The following is a 24849-nucleotide window of genomic DNA, read 5'->3' as shown; positions in this document are numbered from 1 at the left end:
TCATAACTTATAACACGTGAAATGACACTAATTATAAGACAGTAGATGTGTTCCCCTTTATATAGTCAGTGACTAATGACATCTATTGTCATTTGCCAGGCCAGACAGAGATTTTTTTAACCAGAATTGCAGGTTTCATTGTTAATATATCATATGTAGGAACCCCTGTTTGATTAGCATGACACTCTTAACTACCATATCATAAGAATAAATTCAACTTTGCGGATGTAGCCAAGGGCTAATTAAAGCACATTAACTACCATACCATATGAATAAATTCAGGTACAGATTCTGGGTTACATATTCTTTTGGAGCATATACATGTCAATCTTACCCAAACTAAGGTAAAAACGGAATAACAAAAGAACCATACTGTCAAAAGCTCTCCCTTTCTGTTTCCCTTGACCAAAAAATAGCTAGGCTGATAGGCTTGAGATGAAGCTCCCTTACCACAAAGCAGACAAAAGTAAAAAACCCTACACACATGTCCTAGGTGTTACATTTAGAATAACTGAGTTATAAAGAATACTCATTTTTTGGCATTGACAATTTAAGCTTCATAGGTCATCCTTGAGATTGTATGGTTAGAAGGTTAGGCCGAGGAAAGATATCTCACTCAACAATCATCCGGAGCATTGAGTCCATTCTCTCTTTGTCCCTACATTTGCTGATCAAGTCTAAGTACTTCATAGCATCATTAGATTGTAGCCCTTCAAGAAGAAACTTTAACAAACGACTATGCGTTCCTTGCATTACATCGAAACATTGCTCTAGTGCACTATTTTCCTGATCTTCGGTCAACTCCACTGCCTCCATTAGTGAAAGTAAATCAACATCCTCTGTAATGAAGTGTTGTTTGCATTGTTCCTATGCACAAATCAACACCGGAATTAGGGTCCAAAAAAATTCCAATTTAGAATTCTAATTCACGACAAAAAATGCTCGTGGCAGTAAAGTTCAGATAGCAACTGGTAGAAGATGAAACAATAGATGATATAGAAATGAATAAAATCAAAATATAAACATCACGAATACAATATTATCCCTAGCAGTTGAGCTTACTTGCAATGATTTGAACCGCCGAGAAAGATTCTGCAATGTCTCTCTGTAATTGGGGCTCCCGGAGTCTAAAACCTCAACAGATTTGATGATTTCTTTGATGCCATTCATGAGAGGTAGGTCCCTAGCATGTTCCTCCTTTGCAGCTTTAGTGAGCCCTACATCCACCTTCATAGTCAATTACTTTGATCCCTAGTAGCATTGCTTTAAAGCCAAGCAACCTACTTCATAAGTCCTCAGGTTATTCACATGCAAGTTCCGATGATTTATTCTACAAGTTCAATTATCCTTATCCCTTTCACATTCGGATTTTCTTTGGCCTTCATAAAAGTTAATAAACTATAATTTAACATAGATTGCTAGAAGCTATCTACCATGTTCAGAGATTCATGGTTATACAAAATACTCTGAAACCCCTAAAAAAGAACAAAAACATGTAAATAATGAAAATCATAAATAACTACTTATGTTTGGCATGCACCAAAGTGTCTTTAGCCGATAGTGGTTGACTAATCCATGAAATCTTTTTCGTACACACAACATACATCGAACCTCATTTAAGGAAATCAAGTTATCTGACAATTCGGCTTTGTTGGTGACTAACAACTTAAGTAGCAGACTAGCACCATATAAAGGGCGGCCCAATGCACGAGTGCAAACGATATTACTCCCAAAATTCATTATGTGATTCTATCCAACTCCGTATCACTTGACAAGATCAGAACAACCTTTTGGTACAAGCATAGACCACTATGCTGCATTTTAGCATGAGGGTGCTAAGACAATTTCCTAGTATTGATACTACCTAATAATACACATTACTTAGATTTTTTAAGACAGACAAAATAATTACAAATCTGCTAGGTAGGGTTTTAAATAACGGTTGCAATGACAGTTTCGGAAATTCCCAACACCTTGACATCTCGAACAATTGTTGCTGCAATATGGTTTCAGTGACTCACAAAACCAACTTCACATATCTCTGTCCATAGCCATTGCGAATCTAAATTTAAAACCTTTATAAATAAAAATATTGACTGTTTCAGTCTACCTCGATCGGCCCTATCAAAAATAGGGAAAAGGACCCTCTCCTCCATTTGTGCATGCTCCATCATCACTTCCCACAGCTGAGAGTAACTCTTCCTAAACTTCGTCATCTCCATCTTCCAATTCCCCATTTTTGGATCAACGCCCTTCTTCCCGCCACGTGTCATCAGATCCTCCGACCACCTCACCATCCGCTCCACATGCCACGTCATGCTCTTATGCTGCAACACTGTCACTCCTGCCACCAACGACGTCGTTCTCTCCTCCGACGTTGAAGCCACTGCCGCTGGCAGGTTCGGGAACCGCGCGTCTATGAACTGCAGCAGCGCGTCTTCGGATCCCGGCACTGGAGTTTTAAAGCCAGACCCTCCGCCATGCGCCGGTGACGGTGAATCTCTTATAAGAGTCTCCAACGTTATCCCCTCCTTACCCCTCCCTCCATTACCACTTCCGAACCGCGCGTGTCGAAACCGGTGCAGTGATTCAGCCCCTCCTCCCCGCGCCGGCGCCGTAGTTATCTCTGGCACCTGTGATCTCCCGGCGGCGGGAACGGAATCACACGGAGCTGTCTCGTGGAGAAGCATGAATCGAATGTATGCAGTCATAACACTTTCCGGTGAGCCGTGTAATCGGACGGCGGGGTACATAGCAGCTCCATCTTGAGGTACAATCTCCGCCGTTAATCTTTCAGGCGTGCGCAAACAGTTACCCATTGAAAAAATAAACAAAAAACTAAGCTTTATGATAATAACAAAAGAGTATTAGGTTGTGATGAGGACTAGATTGCAATTAGTGCATATTATGGGGAAAGAAATAGAAAATGCAAAAGGTTGTGTTGTGATAGAATATTGAGTTGGAAGGAATAAGGGAGTTGTTATAAGAGAGTGAAGAAGAAAGGATTAAAAGCTGGTTATGTTAGTTAGAAGAAAGAAGAAGGTGAAAAAGACAAGGTGATAGGAATATAGTAACACTGTCAGACTCTTGGTTAGGTGGCTTGAAGTGGAAGCAATATATCATGAAATGTGTGTGAGACAGAGATCTGTCATATCGTAATATATTATTTTTTTGTTGACCTGCCTCAAGTGGTGTTTGCATTCCATTTTTTTTTTGTTTTTTTTTGTTTTTGTAAAAATATCTCATTCAAACATGTAATTAAGATGTGGTATGGTCCAATCTAATTGTTTATATTAAAATGTTCGAGTCAATCGAATACAAATATTATATGTAGTTTCAGCTTGAGATTTATTATAAAATATTAAAATTGCACATATATTAAAAACTTATAAAAATGACTAAACATTAATCATTAAACAAAAAATGTTCAACAACATTAAAAAAATGTTTATCAACAGTGTAATTAAACAACACCATAAAACAACAATAAATAGTAAGACAACAATAATAAAAGCAAAAAATGGTAGTAACAACAAAAACAAGACAACAATAATAATTAGACAACAATAAGCAAGATAGCAACAACAATAATATGAGCATCTATAACGTAATTTTAGCGATTAGGAAGTGTTCCACAAACAATTAGTAACAATAATACTTCCACAATTATAAAATTGATAATAGTGCACCTAATAAGAGTCAACACTAGAATCATCTTCATTTGGTTATGGGTTTGGTTCAAGTTCTATAAAAGTGTATTCAATATAATCAATATGATTTTAAAAATAGCAACATATATATGTGTTATAGAATATAACAAATAAAATATAGGCACAATTTTGGAGTTGGGACTTAGGATTAAGACACCTAAAAGTGTTACATACTTAAACTTTACATATTATTTCGGTTTGGACCAGATCAGGCTGAATCCAAGAGGTGAAACTAAAAACTGGACCGATCGGTCTTTAAAAAATAAATCCAACACATTCAATTTTTACAATTTTCGTCTATTTCGGATCAGTTTTCGGTTTTCTGTTTTACTTTTATACTGATCTAGATTTACACACTCCTACTTGCATCCATCAAACATCTACGGTTCATGTTAGGGATGACAATGAAAACCGAACCAGTGGGTACCCGCTCGAACCGAACCCGAATTTAATGGGGAAAACCCAATGTGAGTTTAGGTTTTACCCGAGTTTAAATGTCGGGTTCGGGTTTGGTATAGCAAATACCATAAACCGAACCCGCCCCGAAGTAAGGTAATTCAATTTAAAATTGAATTTTCTATCATTTGCCAATTGTTTTTAAGTTCTAATTTTACTTTACATACTATTGGATCTTCAAACATAAAAGAAATGAAATAATACAAGAAAATATAAATTTTAGAGAAAAATTACACAAAAATAATACATAATTTCCTTAATACTTTATCATTTTCGGGTTTTTTTTCCAGGTCCGGGGATGATATTTTTATTTTCAACTCTGTTGAGTTTGAGTTCGAGTTTTGAATTTCGGATTTGGGTATGTGCAAAGCCGACCCCGACTCACCCCGTTGTCATTCCTAGTTCATGTTATAAAAGGAAGCACTAGTGTACTACTTACACGGTTTTATTTTATTTTGTTATATTTTATTTTTATTTATATCTTATTTTATTATTATTTTAAATTTAAATCAATCAATATAATTAATAATACGTTTATGTATTCTATTTTTAAAATATAGTTAATGTATATAACCTTTTTTATTTAGGTTAGTATTTATCTGTAATAATAAATTTATTAGACAAAAAAGAATAAAGAATCATTTTAATCACAATTTTTTGGTAAGATTTTAAATATGAATCAAATTATTAATTTTTAGCAATTTTATAATTGACATTCCAATCCCCATCAAGAATTATTAAAAATAAGTAGTATTGAATGTATATCAAAATGATAGTATCAAGAATGTTATTTTGATAATTATTGTGTGACAACTTGTAGCTGTCTTTTGATAATTTGAGTACATTTTTTGATACACATATAATATATATAAAGATAATAAATAAATAAATTATTTTATTAAAACAAGTTATCAAACTCTAATTATATATAACTTCACTCATGTATATATGTCTCTAATACATCTAGTAATTAGACCACAAGTATGTAGTTGGATAGTTATTAGTCATTAGACCAATAAGTACATAGTTACATTATTACTTACATAGTCAAGTAATCTCATTCCAAATTGCGGAAACCACAACCATATATAAGGGTATTGACTAACTCACTACGATATTGGTGATACATTTGATGATAAGAAACCATACATGACCATGCCATGTAGGCTATGATTATGGATCATTGCAGCCATTGATAAGATATAAGTATTGCATAGATAGATTCTAGAAAGTGATAATGAGTTTTTTGGGTTATGTATTGGATCTAAAAGTGGGCTATGTAAGCATGTGTTTTGTATACTCTAATTGAGATCGAGTACTTGATATGTTAATGTAGTTGCTAATCATATTATCTAAAAGTATATTGGTAATAGTTAAATGTTGTGCTGGACGTGGTCATAGTTGATTGAATTTCGTTAACATATATTTTGTCTTCTTCTATGCTCTTCATTTGATTGTTTCTTGTGAATTATACATAATGGTCGTTGCTTCTACTACACAAACAGCCTCAAAGCTAAATGTAAATGAAATTGAATTTTGTTAATGGTGGCAAATGGATGAATTTGAATTTGGATGGTAATGAATGGATGGAAAGTCATATATCAATCCATATAAATTCAATTAAACCATATTTTAAGTTATCTGATTCATCCATATCCAAACTTAATGAATGAATTCTAATTTATCTATGACTCAATTTTCATGGATTTTGGATAGATGAATATCCAATCCATTTGATTTTTTTTATTGGAACTAAAAACATTATTGAAGAAAATCATTATTTTAAAAACTACTATCTGAATAGAACATTTTTTAAAATTACCTTCTAAAACAGCACTTTTAAAATCATTTAAAAAAACACTTTTAAAAATCATTTTTTTAAAAAAGGTGATTTTTTGACTTTTTTAAATAAAAAAAATCGCAATATTCTACAAACTTGCGAGGTTTAATGTTCTATGTGTAAAATTTGTAACAAATACTTATAGAGTGTAATATCTATGCACTATCAATGTAAAGATTGTTGAAATTTGCTAAAAGGATGATGTTTTGAAGTGAAATGAAAAAACTCACTAGTCTCATTTTGCTTGGAGAAGGGAAGTTGAAAGGCATTATAAGCCTTAAGTTGTGGCTCACCATTCTTTTTAATAAAATATTTATTTATTAATTAACTTATTTAATTTTTTGGAGCCTTTTGGACTTGGACCGTGTGTTGAACAAGTCAACACACACATGCAACAAGGAAAGAGTTGTTAGAGAGTCGTTGGAGGAGATCTCGGCTATTATGATAGAGTAGTAGGTAATAGAATTGTTGGTGAAAGAGCCATTGGAGGCCTCAGGCTATAAATATAGGTCTCTTTCCTTCATTATAATTTGCACCAAGTTGAAGTCGTTTACCTCTCGACTTCTCTTTCCCCCCTTATATTTCGTCGATGCATTTTCGGACACATTCTCCCTCTTTCTTTCCATGACACTTGAGAATTGACACATGCAGCCAAAATGGGGATTTCGAGAATTGACACTGTAGTCAGTATTGTGGAAAAAGAATTGGCACGGGTAGTCATACTGTGGGAATTCGAGAATTGACACTTGTAGCCATATTGTGGATGTACTCGAGAGCGATTCTTATAGTGCAGTAAGAAATCATATAACATAGAACTTGACGGTTTTATCCTAGGAACGACGTGGCTGATAATCTTCTTGCATAATTTTAGCAGTACCACGAAACATCTTAAAGAGAGCGACATGGTCATTGTAACGCTCTGAAAACTACTCCAACAATATTGCCCAAAAATGGGTAATTTTTTTGTAATGTAAAACTCCTCAATTTACATTTGATTCCTTTTCAGGAAATCACAATAAGTAACCTAAATTGCGGAAAAGAAAACAATCGTTACCTAATGGTAATCAATGCCACTTAATATATCGTGGAATAATTCTTTATTGAACATGACGTAAAATGTTTATGCAAAAGCCAAAGCGGAAATACAATATTGTCTAAGCTTAAAATATACACAATAGACTGATTTAATCAACACATTAAAAGTACCCTACACAGATACCCGCCTCAAAAGCAAAATAGAAATGGAAATGACTACTAGTGACTAGCTCCGACATTAGTGGGTGTGCTAGGATACTCGCTTGGGTCCTCATCCGTCTCAGAATCGGAGGAGAGGTCCACCACCTCAGTGGAGTCCTCTATACACACAAACTCAATACAATCCTCCTCTTTAGCCTACAGATCCTCCTCTTTAGCCTCCATCTCCTCTTCCAGGTCATTGGACGCACCCTGTGACTTACTTCCCACACCCGCATCTGCTTGAAGATCGGGCATCGTCCGTCGAGCAGCTCTCCTCCCTGGTGGGGAATTGAGCACGTCGTCCCAACTCCGTCTCGTAGTAGATGGTTCCGTAGCAGTGGGTCCGTGAGGAATCACAGACAGAATGGATGGTGCAATAGGTGCTAATGTCCGAGCATGTAAGGTGAAAGAAGCCTCCAAGTCCACATGATGTAAAGGGAAGCACATCGTAGAGCCATCACAAACCATCTCCAGCTCTAAGGCACAAGGGCCTATGCAGGTGTATCGATGACCGTCACTGCTCTATGTCCCTTCTTGGGACATTGAGAATTGGTAGCTCCGAATCCTCGCAGTACGGTCCATCTGAACGAGAACGGGAACCAAAACAAGCAGGAAGAAAAGGGAGTAAGACATCTAATGAATATTATTCATTGACGGCATGAAATTACACAGAATATCAGGTCTAGATAAACACATAAATACACAATATATTTCGCATACATAAATGCACAATGATGAATGCTATTATAACTCAGGTCATGATGATCAATATCCTCGATCTCAATATCCTCCCAATAAACTATTCGGAAATAACCAAGAGTACAGGTTCCATAAAAAGCCCATTTGAATGCACAAAAAAGTATTCCTTACAAGGATATATGATCGATCTATTCCAAAGAATTGTCCACTTCAGGACGGTGTCGTATCAAACACATTTTAGCCATCCCTCTCAACATCGCGAGGCTCATTCTATCCTGTAAATTTCCTCTCCACTGCTTTATTATTCATAATGAGTATGCACACTAACTGAGGTTAGTCAATTAAATCTTTTAATCACTCTTTTATAACGATCGGCCCATCCTAAGACATCTCACAAAGGAATGCTTCTTGTGGAACCCGATTTTACGTTATCATGTAATATAGGAATAACATCCATACCACTACGAACCATCGCTGAATTATCCTGGATGGCCACATGGCCAAGCCTCTTACGGTCAGACGACCTCATAATGTGATATCATTTAATCCTTTTTAGGCATCGCCTTGCTCACGACGTCATCGTTGGAATCCTTGCCCGGATAAGGCGCACGAACAAAGGTAACTGTATAAGTTCGTTGATTTGGGAAACAGGCTCCTCGTTCGAGCCATGATCTCTCCCAATTATTAAATATACTTCTCACTCAAGTTAAAGTTATTGTCTCAACAATCAATCCATTAATAGCAATAAAAAACATTGCATGTCTCTCGCCCAAGCGAAAGACTGTCGCTCAAGCGAAAAATCCACCAAAAACTGGTCAAAACCACCCCCTGGGTCTCGCCCAAGTGAGGGACTGTCGCCCAAGCGACCATAATTGCCTAGAACAGGCAAAACACACTATTAAGCCCACGTCCAGGCGAGAACCACTCTAGCTGTTGTTTCTCCCTCGCACAAGCGAGGGAACCTCGCCCAAGCGAGAGGTGTCCAACAGCCTGGACTTCTTCCTCGCCCTTTTGGGCCACATGATAAAAAATCTCCGTTGTTTTCAATCCCTACGCGTTTTAATTTCTCGAGTGGTGTTCCTTCATGGATAACTACTACAATACTTGATATTTTAATCAATCCTAGGGCGTACAACTTAAGAAATCATATGTACTTAATCTAGGCACGCAATCATTTGGTTAAGTACCAGTTTCTAAATAAAAACAAATATAGCTCCCAACTTTTGAGGTAGTTGGTAGATCTGGGTGTCATATTCGGACACCACTATGTCATGATATATTATCCCTCACCTTGGGTTGTAGCGCGGTTGATCTTCTTTACGTGAATAAGTAGGTTGTCCAACTTCAAACGTCTCGAAACTAAACACAAAAATCAATCAGTGATTTGCGGGTTAAATCGTTTTCCTGCTACTTTAAGATAAAGACATCGTGTTAATCTATTTTAAGAAAATCCGATACTTTCCTCCATCTGGTCCAAGATTCATATTCTTGAACCATCATTTATCCTCGACAGTCTCGTTCACGATTCCTATCGTGTTCATGATCATTTCAACAGCTTCTTTACAATGGTTGATCTCATGCTCAAAATGACATTCTAAATCAAGATAGCCTTGATTTCATCATCATCTCCTTTCATCAAAATCAACATGTATATTTTCAAACACTAAAAGAGCCCCATGAACAACAAGATTTCATGGTTTCAAAACAACAATTTCTAAATTCACGAAAACCCATTTTTTGAGTTCTTGAGTAAAACAAGAGTTAGAAAGATTATTAGAAATTTTATACGATTGAAAACGTTTGTAACATGTGTATAAACATCATACTAAAATCTTGTAAATAACTAAAGGATAGATTTTAAGACATGAAGAACGAAAGCTAATAACTTATCTTGGAGTTCTTGAGAAAATCCGAATGAAGAAGAAAGAAATGAAATGCCAAGGGTTCTCCAAGTGAGAGGGGCTCTTTTAAGATAATTAGTGTGATTTAGGTAGCGAAAACCAAAGGTTTTCAAATAATAATGGTGTGATGGGTAGATGAATGGTTTAAGGGGTTTTGTGTAAGAAATGAGTATTTTTGCTTGCTTGACATGCAAGGTTCACTCGTGAAAGTGAAGTGACCTCTTCGGTGAAACATTCACTATTCAATATTGTCCGAGTATTGTCGGCTAATACTCGGCTGGATATTAAAAATCTTCCAATTTTGGTTTACGGTTAGAATTTCGGACATAGAATTCGGAGTGAAAAATATTTAGAAATTCATCATGGACAAACTAGATGTTTATCTTGACTTGAAATAATATTTCAAATCCTAATGGCGCAATCGGAATTCGATTTCAAGCTACATAACTCATAAACACGTTATTGGGCCAAATTTGGACAAATTTGGGCCCGAGAGCATTCCAAAAACTTTCCGTCACAGAAAATTATGAAAACTTACCACAAAATAGGAACTCACAAAACAAGACTAACACTCAACTATGGTGTAGCTTAAATCATTACTGATTAATTTCTAAAATTATTTTTTGTTAAAATAAATAATTAATCAAATACATCGAATTTTCACGGTGTTACAGTCGTGACTCAACCAATAACGATTAATTCATGCCATTCAGAATTGTTGCGAGCTTTGGTGAGAACAATTTTAAGACGTTTCTACTACAATAACATTCATAGATAATATTATTGGACTTAACAACTATGATCTAAACAAGTCATTTCGGTTTGACGTGACAAATTTTAAACGTTGACAACATAAGATGAAAATTTTCCTCACTATGAGAAAGGTTGCCCACATTCTGAAAACTGACATACCAGTGGTGTCGGATGAGGCTGAAAAATAGGAAAGGGATAAACTAGCCGCTACCTCTCTGGATAGAAAATTGTTATTTATGTAAGAACTTCATTCTGAATGAGTTGTCTAATGATCTATATGACTACTACAACCCATAAAAGCCTGCCAAATTAATTTGGTATTCACTTGAAAAGAAATATGATACCGAGGAAGCTGACACTAAAAAGTATGTTGTTAGCCGCTACCTCAATTGTTAGATGACTGATGATAAATCACTAGAGTCTCAGTCCTACGAGATACATAGAATTGCTCATGAGATCATTTCTGAGGGTATGTCTCTAGATGAGCAATTCCAAGTGGCTGTCATAATTGACAAACTGTCTCATAACTGGAAGGACTTCAAAAACCTTATGAGGAATAAGACCAAAGAAATCTCTTTGGAATATTTGATCACTCGTCTTTATATTGAAGAAGAGGTTCGTAAGCAATATAAGAGAGAAGAGTTGTTGATTGTCTCCAACAACAACACTAAGAAGAAATTCGCAAGTGCGGTTCTAAAGGTCCAATACTACGTACTAAGAATGACTTTGGAAATAAGGCTAAGAACATCAGTTGCAACAAAAATTGGAACCCTTAAGAGGTCCAATATGCTAAGCCACCTACTAAGAATGACTCTAGAAACCAGGTCATATGGCACACAAGTGCAGAAATAAACCAATGGGTCGTTCTCCATATGCCAACATGGTTAATGAGCCATTTGTGACTGTATTAGCTGAGGTCACTATGGTTGAAGGAACTGATGGGTGGTGGGTAGATATTGGTGCATCCCGCCATGTCTGTTATGACTGCGCTATGTTCAAAATATACACGGATATTGATGACAAGAAGGTGTTGTAGGGTGACTCTCACACCATTGGTGTTGTAGGGTGACTCTCACACCACTGTTCTGATTTTTTTCTTAATTAGGTTGGTTTTACCCAGACCATAGGAGCAGACTTGTATACTCTTACTAGGAATGGGGTATTTGTTGGGAAAGGGTACGCCACTGATGACATGTTTAAATTAAATGTTGATGTTTCTATTAATAAAATTTTAGATTCTATTTACATGTTGTGTGATTTTAATATTTGACATTCTAGACTTTGTCATTTTAATAAACATGCAATTTCAAATTTGAGTAGCTAAGGTTTAATTCCAAATTTATCTAAAAATGAGTTTGAAATTTGCGAATCATGCAGTCAAGCAAAAATTTCAAAAAACCCTCATAAACTAGTAATGCGAGAATCTGAGCATTTAGATTTAATACACTCAGATATATGTGAATTAGATGGAATGTTAACTAGAAATGGTAAACGTTATTTTATCGCTTTTATTGATGACTGTTCTAATTTTACTTATGTATATCTTTTGAAAAATAAAAGTGAAACACTTGACATGTTTAAGTTATTTGTAATGAAATTGAAAATCAACTCAACAAGAAAGTAAATAAACTCAGAAGCGATAGAGGCACTGAGTATGACTCTAACATGTTTAATGATTTTTATAAATTAAATGACATTATTCATGGAACAACTACATCATATTCACCTGAAATGAATGGTAAAGGTGAAAGAAAGAATAGAACTTTAACTGAATTAGTTGTAACTATTATTTTAAGTTCTGGTGCAGCACCCTCTTGGTGGGGTGAAATTTTATTAACTGTATGATATGTGCTAAATAGAGTCTCCAATGCTAAAAGCAAAATTTCCCTATATGAAATTGTTAAGAATAGACAATCAAACTTGTCTTATTTGAGAACTTGGGATTGTCTGGCCTATATCTGGATACCAGATCCCAAGAGAGTTAAACTCGCAAGTAGAGCCTATGAATGTGTATTCATTGCATCTAATGTAAACAGCAAGGAACACAGGTTTTATGACATTAATACGAAAGTGATCATTGAGTCTAACAATGCAGACTTTAATGAAATGAAATTCCCTTTTAAATTGAGGAATAGTGGGGGCACAACAACTAGTAACATACATGTGATTAGCAATAATGATAATAACGATGGGTTAGAAATAGAACCTACAAGAAGTAAGAGAACAAGGACTGCTAAAGAGTATGAACCTGATTATATGGTCTATACATTGGAAGAGGATCCATCAAGTCTCCAAGAAACTTTGACTTCTTTGGACGATGATTTGTGTCAAGAGGCCATAAATGATGAAATGGATTCTCTAGAGTCTAACAAGACTTGACATTTAGCTGACTTGCCTCCTGGTTGCAAACCTATTGGTTGTAGGTGAATATTGAAAAAAAAACTGAAACCTAATGACACAGTGGATAAATACAAGGCTCGTCTTGAAGCTAAGGATTTCAGGCAAAAGGAGAATGTAGATTTTTTGGACACATTTTCACTTGTTACTAGAATAACATCCACTAGAGTACTAATTTCGCTCGTTGTGATACATAATTTATTAGTACATCAAATGGATGTTAAGACAGCTTTCTTAAATGGTGATTTGGAAGAAGAAATCTATATGGAACAACTTGAAGGTTTTGTAATACATGGGCAAGAAAATAAGGTTTGCAAGTTAGATAAGTTATTGTATGGTCTTAAGCAAGCACCTAAGAAGTGGCAGGAAAAGTTTAACGACTTAATGATCTCGAATGAGTTTAAGGTGAATGAAAGTGACACATGCATTTATTACAGATCAAAAAATGATATTTGCACTATCATATGTCTCTATGTAGACGGTCTACTCATATTTGGTTCCAACATTTATGTTGTGAATAATGTGAAATCATTATTGTGTAACAACTTTGATATGAAAGACCTTGTAGAGACAAGTGTAATCCTTGGTATAAAAATTACTAGGTCAAAAGAAGGAATTTCTTTGGATCAATACCACTATGTGGAAAAGATCTTAAAGAAATACAAATACTTTGACTGTAAACTTGCTACCAAACCATATGATTCAAGTGTAAAATTTTTTAAGAATATTGGTGAAGGTGTAAGGCAAGCTAAGTATGCTAGCATTATTGGCAGCCTTCGTTATGCCACTGATTGTACTAGACCCGACATTGCTATGTTGTGGGATTATAATGCAGGTTTACCAGTAGACCTAGTATGGAACATTGGCATGCTATAGAAAGGGTAATGAGATACCTTAAGAAAACAATGAACCTTGGATTACATTACTAAATGTTTCTAGCTACCCAAGAAGGATTCATCAATGTTGATTGGAACACTCTTTCAGATGATTCCAAAGCAACCAGTGGCTATATATTTAGCATAACTGATGGGGATGTTTCTTGGAAGTCAAAGAAACATACTATTTTGGCTAAATCCACTATGGAAGCTGAGATGATAGCACTAACAACAATTAGTAAAGAAGCAAGTTGACTGGGAAGCTTGCTTGCAGAGATTCCCCTATGAGAAAAACCGATTCTAGATGTGTTGATTCATTGTGATAATACCACAACTATTGCAAAAATTGAGAATCGCTTTTATAATGGTAAGAAACGAAAAATTCGTCGTAAGCACAACACTAATAGAGAGTTACTCTCTACAGGAGCTGTAGAGTGGATCTTGTACACACTGAGAATAACTTAGTCAATCCTTTGACGAAAAGACTAGCTAGAGAGAAAGTCCATAATACTTCACATAGTATGAGACTATTGCCCTTAGAACGAGGATCACTCATGATGGTAACCCGACCTAACTGACTGGAGATCCTAAGAAATAGGTTCAATAGGTAATAACAAGTTGTGAAGCGATATGAGAATGAACATGCTATAAAATTGTGAGAAACATGATTCCTACATCATATGTAAGGATGAGTTAAACTCTTAATGAGATGTATAGTCTAATTGGAGTGGAGTACCTAAGCTACAGGAGTCTCTTGATAGACTCACCTATGTGAATATGGAAGTGGGGGTCACTTCCTATGTAATTTGGGGGCATAAATGTCTAGAGCATTCACTATACTGGGATAGATGTGGATGACCTTTAATGCATGGGCTTTACAGAATACACATTTGAAAAGGTTGTGTGTGGTTTGATGTTGGAGATAGAGTTCAAGACTACGAGTCGCTCTAGTAAAATCTAGATCTTATTCACTATGCAAAGGTTCAAGTCGCATGACACTTTTGTTTATGCATAATCTTATTGAGACCATAGAAATTCCAAGAAATCATTTTTTAATTTCGAGTGGGGGATTGTTAGAATTTGCTGAAAGAATGATGTTTTGAAGTGAAATGAAAAAACTCACTAGTCTCACTTTGTTTGGAGGAGGAAACTTGAAAGGCTTTATATATAAGCCTTAAGTTGCGGACCAACATTCTTTTTAATAAAATATTTATTTATTAATTTTTTTTTTTGGGTCTTTTGGGCTTGGACCGTTTGTTTACCAAGTCAACACACACATGCAACAAGGAAAAGTCGTTAGAGAGCTGTTGGAGGAGATCTTGACCATTATATAGAACCGTTGGTAATAGAGTTGTTGGTGAAAGAGTTGTTGGAGGCATCAGGCTATAAGAAATCGTATAATAGAGAACTGAGTTGTTTTATCCTGGGGACAGCGTGGTTGATAGTCTGCTTGCACAATTTTAGAAGTACCATGAAACGTCTTAAAGAGAGCGATTTGGTCATGACTCAGCAAGTAACAATTATTTCGCGTCATTCAGAATTGTTGTGAGCTACGGTAACAACAGATTTATACATAATCACTATATCATCCACAATTCATTTGAATTAATTTTTTCAAAGAGTCAATGATGATGAAATATAAATGTTGGATGATGTAGTGACAATGTATAAAACTCATACACTGATATTGCATACATTTTCTCTCTCATAGATATATGATATGTACTTAAGAATAAACTTTTAATATTAACTACATTCACATGTCCTATACTAGATATCAATTTAATAAAATATTAAAAGTGAGAGTGCGAGACATTAATGAATTTGCTTGAATTTAATTTTTTTGAATATTAAATGAAATTGAAAAGCAAAAAAAGTGATTTTTAAATTTTTGTTTTTTTTATGGATTGAATATTCATCTAAATAAATATATTCATTGGATATAATGATAGATTTACTATAGTTATCAATTGAATTTCATCCATTTAAACTTATTAGCTTAATGAATGGATTTAATGTATTATAGATTATAGATAATTTTATCACCTAAGTTTTTTCATATATGCTGCCACCATGGTGTGCACTGCATTCTGGCCATGGTTGCTTCTGCAAAGAACAAGATACGGCCAAAGTGTGCCCATACTTGTGAGCCATTCACTTCCCTGGTCGTAGATGCCCCCACCCCAAAAAAACACACTTAAACATCATTCCTTCAATATCAAACACAAATCATACGCATTCACCCTTAATTTTATCAATTCCAAGTACTATGATGAGTACAACAAGTCATAATCCTTTACTTTTTTGGAGTAATCCAAGCCCGGTCATTTAAATTGTGGAATACTCCCACTTAGGACACATCACTTATTAAAAGAAGTCTTTTTAGAGTTGAAAAAGATTAAGGATCTCCATGACCAACTGATGCGCTAATTTTTGGTACTATAAAGGGTATTCTTTCACCTTTTGTGTAAAGAATTAATCCCTTTCAGAGTGTTTGGCGTACGTGATTGTCCCTCCAATAAGTGTTGCTCACAGGAATCGAACCCTTGACATTTTAGTCACCTGAGGATCTAGCGGAGTCTTACACCACTAGACTAACACTTTATTGGTCATTCTAACTAACATGAATCGGGAATTGGTGATTGCAATTTGAGTAGTATTATCATTCTAAACCACTTTTGGTCCTCTAAGACTTTGTTTGAGAGTGGGGTTTTGGAGGGGAAGGGAAGGGATGACTTTAGAAAGCCTTCCCTTTGTTTGGGAATTGGATGAAGGAGATGGGAAGGTTTTGGGGGTTTCTCAAACTCTCCAAAACCATTCATATGTCTAATTTTAAAGTTCCCCAAATTTAGGGTTTTTTGGAGATAAAATGTCAAAATAGCTAAATATTTTAGTAATATTATATAATTATATATTATTGTCCATTTCTCATTATTGACTACATTTTTAAAAGAAAAATAAAAAATATTCTTACATTAGCATTAGTTTACCTTCCTTATCTAAATTTCATACTTCCAAACAAGGTAGAGGATTTCCCTTCTTTTCCTTTCCCTTATTTTCCTTTCCCTTCTCCCTCTTCCTAACCCTTTGATTCCTCTCATTTCATTTCCGGTGTAACTCCCAAACAAAACCTAAGAATGTAAAGATCATTAAGCTAGTCCATCAACTTTTTAAACTGATTATGTATTGTAAAATTAATTCTTTGAATTATGTATTTGTAAAATTAATTCTTAGAATGATGTCGTTAGCTAGAAGGCATTGGGCTTGTAATGCTCTGACAAAGATGAAATGCCTAGTGTGGAAAATTGTAATGGGTTACCAATTAGAGTGAACCTTTCTCGTAGAAGTGAACTAATTGCTCATGACACCCTTCTTTGCTCTCTTTGTGGTAAGGTGGAGGAATCTACTAGTCATTTGTGCTTCTCTTGTTCTCTATCTTATCTTGTTTGGCAACAACTTTATTCTTGCTTTAGGCTATCCTCCATTATTCTTATGATGTCATGTCTACTTTTGCAATCCATGAAAGCGCTCCATGGTTGGAGAATAAGAAACAAAAATGGTGGGTGACACTTTGGTTTGTCACAATTTGGACTATTTGATATATTATGAACAAAACTATTTTTGATAATAAGATGTTCAAGTAGATGAGATGATGGAGCTTATTTTTATGCACTCTTGAAGCATTCTCAAGCATTCTCAATGCTCGTTTTCCTCTTTTTTCTTATTCACTTGTTGATTGGGTAAAACACCCATCAAATTATCTCTCATTTTATTAATTTAGTAATTATGTTGATAGAAATATCACATTTTCTTCTAATTTCTTTATCTTTTGATTAATAATATTTTCATTGCTGATAAAAAACAATTAAGTTTGTAAAATAATCACCGAGATGGTCATTTAAAATTTTTGTGACTTATGGCCAATTTTGTTTAAAAAAAACTGTTACTAATTTGATGATGATGGCATCTTTCAAGAAATAATTTGTCATTTTACTCTTTAAATAATGCTGCTATGTTTGTAAGTACCCACAGCTCATTCCTGTTCTTTCAATTTGCTTTTTTCATTGTCATTTCTTCATTATTTATATAGAATAATGACCCTGTTTTAAGAAGAATTAATTTCATGGCTCAATGGCCCATGAATGAGAATATCATGTATTGAGTGAAGTTATTTAATATGTGTCAAAAAAATTTAAATGGTTATAATTTAAATTATTTTTCAATTAAAAAATAAATTATTTTTCAATTAAAAAATAAATTATTTTCTTTCTCTTCTTATTTTAGTAGTGGGAAATCCAATACTCAAGAGAAGTGGTACTCTATTAATATGAATGATAATCATCTTTAGTACTGAAATTTCTAATAATACTGGATGAAGATTGCCACGTTAGTTTTTTAGCCTTTTCATACTAACTGTCTATTGAGTTCTCAAGTCTCCATCGTGATAAAATATTAAGATGCGTGAGACCTTTGTGAAAATATTTAAGTTTAGCTTTAACATTACTTTGATAAGTAGGGCTAACAATGAACTGAACCAACTCAGTATTCGTTTGAAACTTGATTCATTATTTAGCTCGATAAACTTGGTTCATGAATTAAATGAGCTGAACTTTAGCTGGAAATTGACGCTCGTTAAATAAACGAGCCGAACTTTAATTTGATACAGTTCGACTCGTTAGGTTCATAAGTTGGCTCGATATATATATATATATATTTATATAAACTAATTTTTATGTTTATTATGACTAATGAATTATTTTTTATATTTATTTTTATTATATATAAACAATGTTATATTTATATGTATAAAATTTTTTGTAGTATTTTTAAAAATTAATTAACTATTTAAGTTGTCCAAATGAACCAATTCGAACTGAGTCGAACTCAAACTCAACAAATAACTCGTATTGAACTCGAGTCGGACTAATCCTTATCGAATTGAACTCTGGTTCAACTTGATTCGGCTAGTTTTCGGTCCTAATTATAGGTATAACTATTTGCTACATCTAAATTAACATGCCTAATATGCTGACAATACAAGTTATTGTCTTGCGGTTCTTCAGCGTATCTGATATCATTTACTTTTTTTCTTTACAAATGATAAATAATAATTTAAGTGAGTAAGTGGCTTGCAACTTTCTCAATTTTTCTCTTCCCATATGATACATGGTTTCATTCTGTTTGTAATGATGAGTAATATGGTATTATTTGACTTTGGGTGGAATGTGGGAAAATTTATGTGATACGAGTATTTTGACCTATTTTATTATTTCTTTGGTGTTACTTTTTAAGTTATTATTTACTAAATGGTATATTTTGGACAAATTGTGTTTCATATGTATGATTTTTGTCCTTTTTACGGAAATCATATCTTATAGTTACTACAACACTTTTTATGGAGAAAATCTTCCTTGTTATATCTTTTTCTACTAAATCATGACCAACATTCATTATTTCATTTTATCAGATCCATAAATGCTCAAACCCATTTTTTTCTAGCATCAAATTAATTTTTCAAAAAAATGCATTTATTTCCGAAAATAAAAGGGGAAGTTCTAGAAACTCATCCATGATTTTACTTTATATTTTAATTTTTTAATAATAATAAAATAAAAACACCTTTCTAAAAGCACATTATATTTTCTTATAAAAATGAATAATAAAAACAACTAATAATGGAATAATGTGACATAATTTTTCTATTTATTAAAAAATTATTTTCGAATAAAATAATTAAAAACAAAGGGAATTCCTAAGATAAGTATATTGATCGCCTTTTGAATTTTTTCAAAACAGAAAATAAGAAAAGTAGTTGTGATTATAATTCCTTAAAAGTGTAACAAAATTTCTTAAAGTAAAATCAGTTTGCCAGTTTAGGGAGAAGGTTATTTGTATTTTACTATAAATGAGCACCTAGACTACTAAGTTAAACCACACAAAATAAAGAGAGAGAAAAAATATAATGCAAAACCACAGAGAAAGTGAATGAAGAAAGTGAGCATGATTATCTGGTGTGGGCGAGTACACGGCTGAATCCTGTGTTACTCAATTGTAGTATACCAACGTTTGCGCATGGCACCCAATCCTTTTTTGTTTACTTTCAGTTACCAATCACATTACGAAATATAGATCGGTGCAAGTGTGTGTCACCACGCCAGATCACTACCCCATTAGGAGCATTGGATCGCAATGGGTTAAGTGCACAGTTAAATCGTGCACCCTCCTTCATCCAACCAATCTGCGATATCCACATGGACCTTTTCTCAGCGCCATAGACCTCCAACAAACCATAACACGACACATGACATATCCAATTTAGGCAAACATAAGATAAATAATTTCATCCTTTAAGTTTTCTCTGTATTTTATATTAATAAACTATAATCATTTAATAAACAAAATATTATTTTAACAAATAATTTTTTCTTTAATAATGTTAAACATAATTTTAATAATAATAAACAATTATCATAATATTTTAAGGGATAAACTAATGAAATTAAAATTTGAATGTTGATATATTTAAATACAAATGTATTTAAATTCTTTTTGGAAAAATGATTGAGCCAAAATTCGGAAGCTTCAGCCATCTCCAAGCAGAATATAGAAGAGTATATTTTCAAGCTTACCAAGTAGAAATGGTTTAACCAAAAAGAGTTATTGCACTAAATGCATTGCAACCCTAGTTTTTTTTTTTGTATTATGGATATTCACTCACTCTATATGTAAGGAATTAATCTCTTTTTTTCTTTCTTGGAATCTAGTAATATCATACAACACTAAACTAATAACTTATTGATTCAATCATGATAGTTAAAGTCATGAGTCAACTCGTGAGATTGCACGAATCTATGCGTTGAGCAGCCATGGTCGTGCTCGATCCCAGAATCAAGCTATGGAGAAGGTGAGATCGTGAAATCGCCGTGTTGAGGCATGAAATAGGTGGAATCGGTGTTTCCATTATTCCTAAGATTATTGCAACCCATTTCTATAATCATTGGGCCTCAAACCATTTATGCAACCCGTTTCTATAATTATTGGGCCTCAAACTGTTTCTGCAACTCGGGTCAATGAAACCCTAAAACCCATTCCACTTACCAGGTATGTTCACTATTTAGCTTATCCTTTCTTCATTCAGATTCACTATTCAGGTTTCTTCAATCACCATTGCCAGATCCTCTTTCTCCCTTCTCCTTCTCCATTATTCGTTCTCCCTTCTCCTTCCTCTTTCTCCTTTCCCCATTTCACATAATCCCTTTTCCACAGAAACCCTTTTCTCCTTTATCCATCGAACTCGTTTCTCCCTTGTTTTTTTGCTTCCTCCCCATTCCTCGTTTTTTCGCTTCCTCTTCCTTTTGATTACTATTTTAAACAATGCACAATAAAATACTCACTGCACTTTGCTTAATAATAAACAGTGTATAGTAACATACCCACGATTATTATTTTAAAATATCCAGTGCACTTTGTTTATTATTTTAAATCACCGGCTCTTTTATTACTATTTTAAGCAATTAGTATTTGAATATATTTGGAGAAGATAACTCAAATTCAATCCCAACTGTTGGAGGCTCAAGTCTTTCTCCCAAGTCCCCAAGTAGTGCTGTCAGTAATGCACGTGGGAATAGATTTAGTTAATGATAGAGATGAATGATTTATTAAGTTCGGCTCATTTGCATTAGGACTTATGTTTTGATATTGATTTTGAAAGATTGTTTTTAGCAAATTTATGATTTGAAAGGAGATTTAAAATTATGTTTTTATTTGAGATTGGATTTAGAATTTGTTTCTAGCCAATTAAATTTGGATTTGAATTTATGTCCCCTATTGTATATATAGGGGTTTATTAACATGATTCCACCTCATTTTATAAAAGAACATGTTAGCAATGCGTTTCCTATTATTGTGACTTTTTTGTTTACTTTTTTTCTTCATGATATGAAAGAACTAAAAAATCATCTTGCATTATTGTGTTACAATTCTATGTTTATAATCAATCTTTAACTCTCCTCCTAATCTGAGGTATAATCTCGATTTTAACCGCGATGAATGCATATAAAACTTTAGGAGAGACAATTTACAACTTAAGAGTACTTTCATGCATTATCATAAATTAAAACGTAAGTAGTGATAGTAAGTAGATAAATATTTTTTATCACGTGAAAAAAAACATTATATACAATTCACAAACATTCAACACATTAATTCATTCGTCTCAAAGGAAAATTGGCCCCTTCATGAGTTTCATTTTTTGATGTTGATAGTCACTCTTCATCAACATCAAAACAAATAAGGAACAACATCCAAAAACGTAAAATAATAATTTAAAAAATGTTAAAACATGACACTTTCACAAGTTTTGTTTTCTATTTGTTTTGTCTATTTCTTTATCAATCTGATACTTAAAAATGAATTTAGTAAGATATTGTCTAGTAGTAGTAGTGTAGGGTCTCTTACATTCTCATAAAAAAAATACCCAAAAAGTAAAAAAATACCCTTCATAATAAAAAAATAATTCATTAATAGAACTTATAGACTCGTCCATTAAGATCATCTCAATAGATGAAGGTTTAATGACAATAATTTGTACATCTGCCACAAACTAAAGTTGTAGATTCATGCATTAAGTTCTCTCTTATTGTGATGATCAATTAAGTTATTTATTTACAACATATAATACCTCATTAGTATTTTAAAATTTTATAGCAACTCGTGAATTCAAATAGGAGTAAGGTTTACTCTCCTTACTCCTTACACAAATATGCTCAACTACCATAACTGAAGCTGAGTCAGTTACAAATTAGAATATATGAAAATAACATTTAGCATAGGAAGAAAATGAAATAATATTCCAACTACCACTCCATATGATAAAGGAAGGCCATTCAACTTATTTTTGTAAAAAGATCCCAAGATACAACCACACTCAGATGTAACTTAAAAAAATGACCACTTGATAATGTGCTCTCCACTACTCATGTTGTGGACTTCATAAAGAATGAAAATTTAAATGAGAAAACATCAATAATTTAAGAATTTTTTACTAGTACATCATCCATAACTATATATTTAATGTTTATTGACTCTTAATTAAGGAAATAATGATTGAGAAAAAAGAAAGTATAAAGTAAGATGATTTTTTAGTTCTTTGTATCATGGAAAAAATAAAAAATTAAGGAACAAAAATAATTTAAATAAAAAGTTATACAATTGTTAGGCTATTATTGTCCTTTTTTCAAATTCTAAGGACTTTAGTTATGATTATAACTATGAACATCTTGTTGTATAAAAAAGAACCAAAACAATAAAAATAACTTTAAATTTATTCATACATCTAAATAATATATATAAGAAATAAATTAATCATTTCAACAATATCAATAGGAGAAAAGAAAATGTTGTAATTTGATTTAAGCGGAAAAATGGGTGGAACTAAAAATTGAAGAAAAGAAAAATAATAAATAAGAGTAATTTTTAATTGTATGAAATGAAAGAAAAAAATGTATATTAGTGAATTGAAAATATTAAATAACAAAAAATAAGCCTTATTAATACCCACAATTTTATGTTATGTTATTAAATATTCAACTTTTATATATTTTATTTTGGATATTAGAATGTCATTTTGAATTATATGTACTTTATATTATAGTTTTTTTATATTGTTTACTTTAATTACATTTTTTTTATTTTTATTAGAATGTCCAACTTAAGGTGAGAGGAGTAGTTTCAACTTTCAAATTTCCAATTAATGTGTTGATGGTGATTAATTATGATTATATGATTTTTTTTTGTAGAAATTTATAAATGTGAATGACAAATAAGAAAGTAGAAATTACTTATGAAATTGGTTATACCATATTTTAACTTTATATATAGTATAAATATAAATTTGAAGTTACTTAAATATGACTTTTAAAAAAAAGTTTAGTGAGCATATTATATATTTTTTCTTTTATTGATTTCTTTCCGACTAAAGAGGAGAAAATAAGTTTTTTCTCTTTTCATCTTTTCTCTCTTACTATTTTTATTAACGATCAAAAATAGAAACGAATGGTATACATGTTAATTATATAAAAACATGGGGAGTAAAATGGGTCTCATTTATACATAGGAGTGATTATCTTTAATATACAATATGATATTATTGACAACCAAAAAACGAATATCATAATCATAGAATCAAAACAAGACATTATAGAGAAGAGAAAAGAATATCCCAAAGTTATTCAAATTTGACTTTTTATCTCTCCTTCAAACATGACATGTTTGTGTGATTCTTCGACTCCCATTATTATATGAAAAGGAATTTGTGACATAATTGTTAAAGAAAAAGATATATATGTTGACAACGTAAAAATATTTTACATTGTTATTATTTCATTCATCATTCATTTTTAATTATTATTAACTATTCAAAAAAAATAATTTAAATAAATAATAAACAATACACTTTACACTGTCAATACATATATGTTATGATTAATTATTTACTAAGTATTGAAATCCGTTTTTAAGCTCCTCACGACATAGAATGTAAGGTACCAACTCATAAACATGTCCATTTTTATATTATTATAATATAATAAAGACGTGGGCCTCTCCAAAAATGTACTTTCATCAATTTCCTTGATAAATGTACTGTTGACATATTTCTTGTCTTCTTCCCATGTTCCAACGGATTACTAAAGCATATCAACTCTCTTAAAAAATAGCACTACAAAAAGTTTAATAATTAAATAAAAGCAAAAAAAAATGGGATTTGAAATATTAAATTAAGCATATCCGACAACCAATCATATCTATTGTCTTAAAAATATATATTTAAATTAAAAAAATTTATGTATAAAAAAATTAAAAATTTAATAATTAAACTTCTAATAATAAATTAAACATAAAGTAACACAAATTTTAATATTGACACTGATTTTGTGAATGTTGAGTATTACGGTTTGAGTGTGTTCTGAGAGACAGCGAAAGAA

The 24849-nt window shown here is 32.8% G+C and overlaps 1 protein-coding gene across 2 annotated transcripts; it reads right to left on the bottom strand.

Moving 5' to 3' along the window:
* On the bottom strand, positions 240-3141 carry LOC109346044. 2 transcript variants are annotated; one of them, XR_002107466.1, is made up of 4 exons: positions 2111-3141; positions 1063-1217; positions 369-867; positions 240-329 (listed from the first exon to the last, which is right to left on the bottom strand). XR_002107466.1 is itself a non-coding variant. In XM_019585402.1 (3 exons), exons 1-3 carry the CDS (start codon positions 2817-2819, stop codon positions 613-615), a joined length of 1119 nt encoding a protein of 372 aa, XP_019440947.1. In that variant the 5' UTR covers positions 2820-3141; the 3' UTR covers positions 240-612. The 2 variants fall into 2 exon arrangements, 1 of the variants encoding a protein (XP_019440947.1); XM_019585402.1 differs by having other exon boundaries at positions 240-867.

This window comes from Lupinus angustifolius, chromosome LG04 (genome assembly GCF_001865875.1).
Source record: "Lupinus angustifolius cultivar Tanjil chromosome LG04, LupAngTanjil_v1.0, whole genome shotgun sequence".
Lineage (NCBI taxonomy): Eukaryota > Viridiplantae > Streptophyta > Magnoliopsida > Fabales > Fabaceae > Lupinus > Lupinus angustifolius.
The sequence above is the reverse complement of the archived record's forward strand: the minus strand, read 5'-3'. Positions and strand labels throughout refer to the sequence as shown.

Bases quoted from the DNA above. Each gene is read 5' to 3' on its own strand.
- LOC109346044 (XM_019585402.1), bottom strand. From the start codon at position 2,819: ATGGGTAACTGTTTGCGCACGCCTGAAAGATTAACGGCGGAGATTGTA. The intron at 1,218-2,110 runs GTAGACTGAAAC...AGGTGGATGTAG, and splicing joins TTTTGATAGGGCCGATCGAG to GGCTCACTAAAGCTGCAAAG. The intron at 868-1,062 runs GTAAGCTCAACT...ATTTGTGCATAG, and splicing joins GGCGGTTCAAATCATTGCAA to GAACAATGCAAACAACACTT.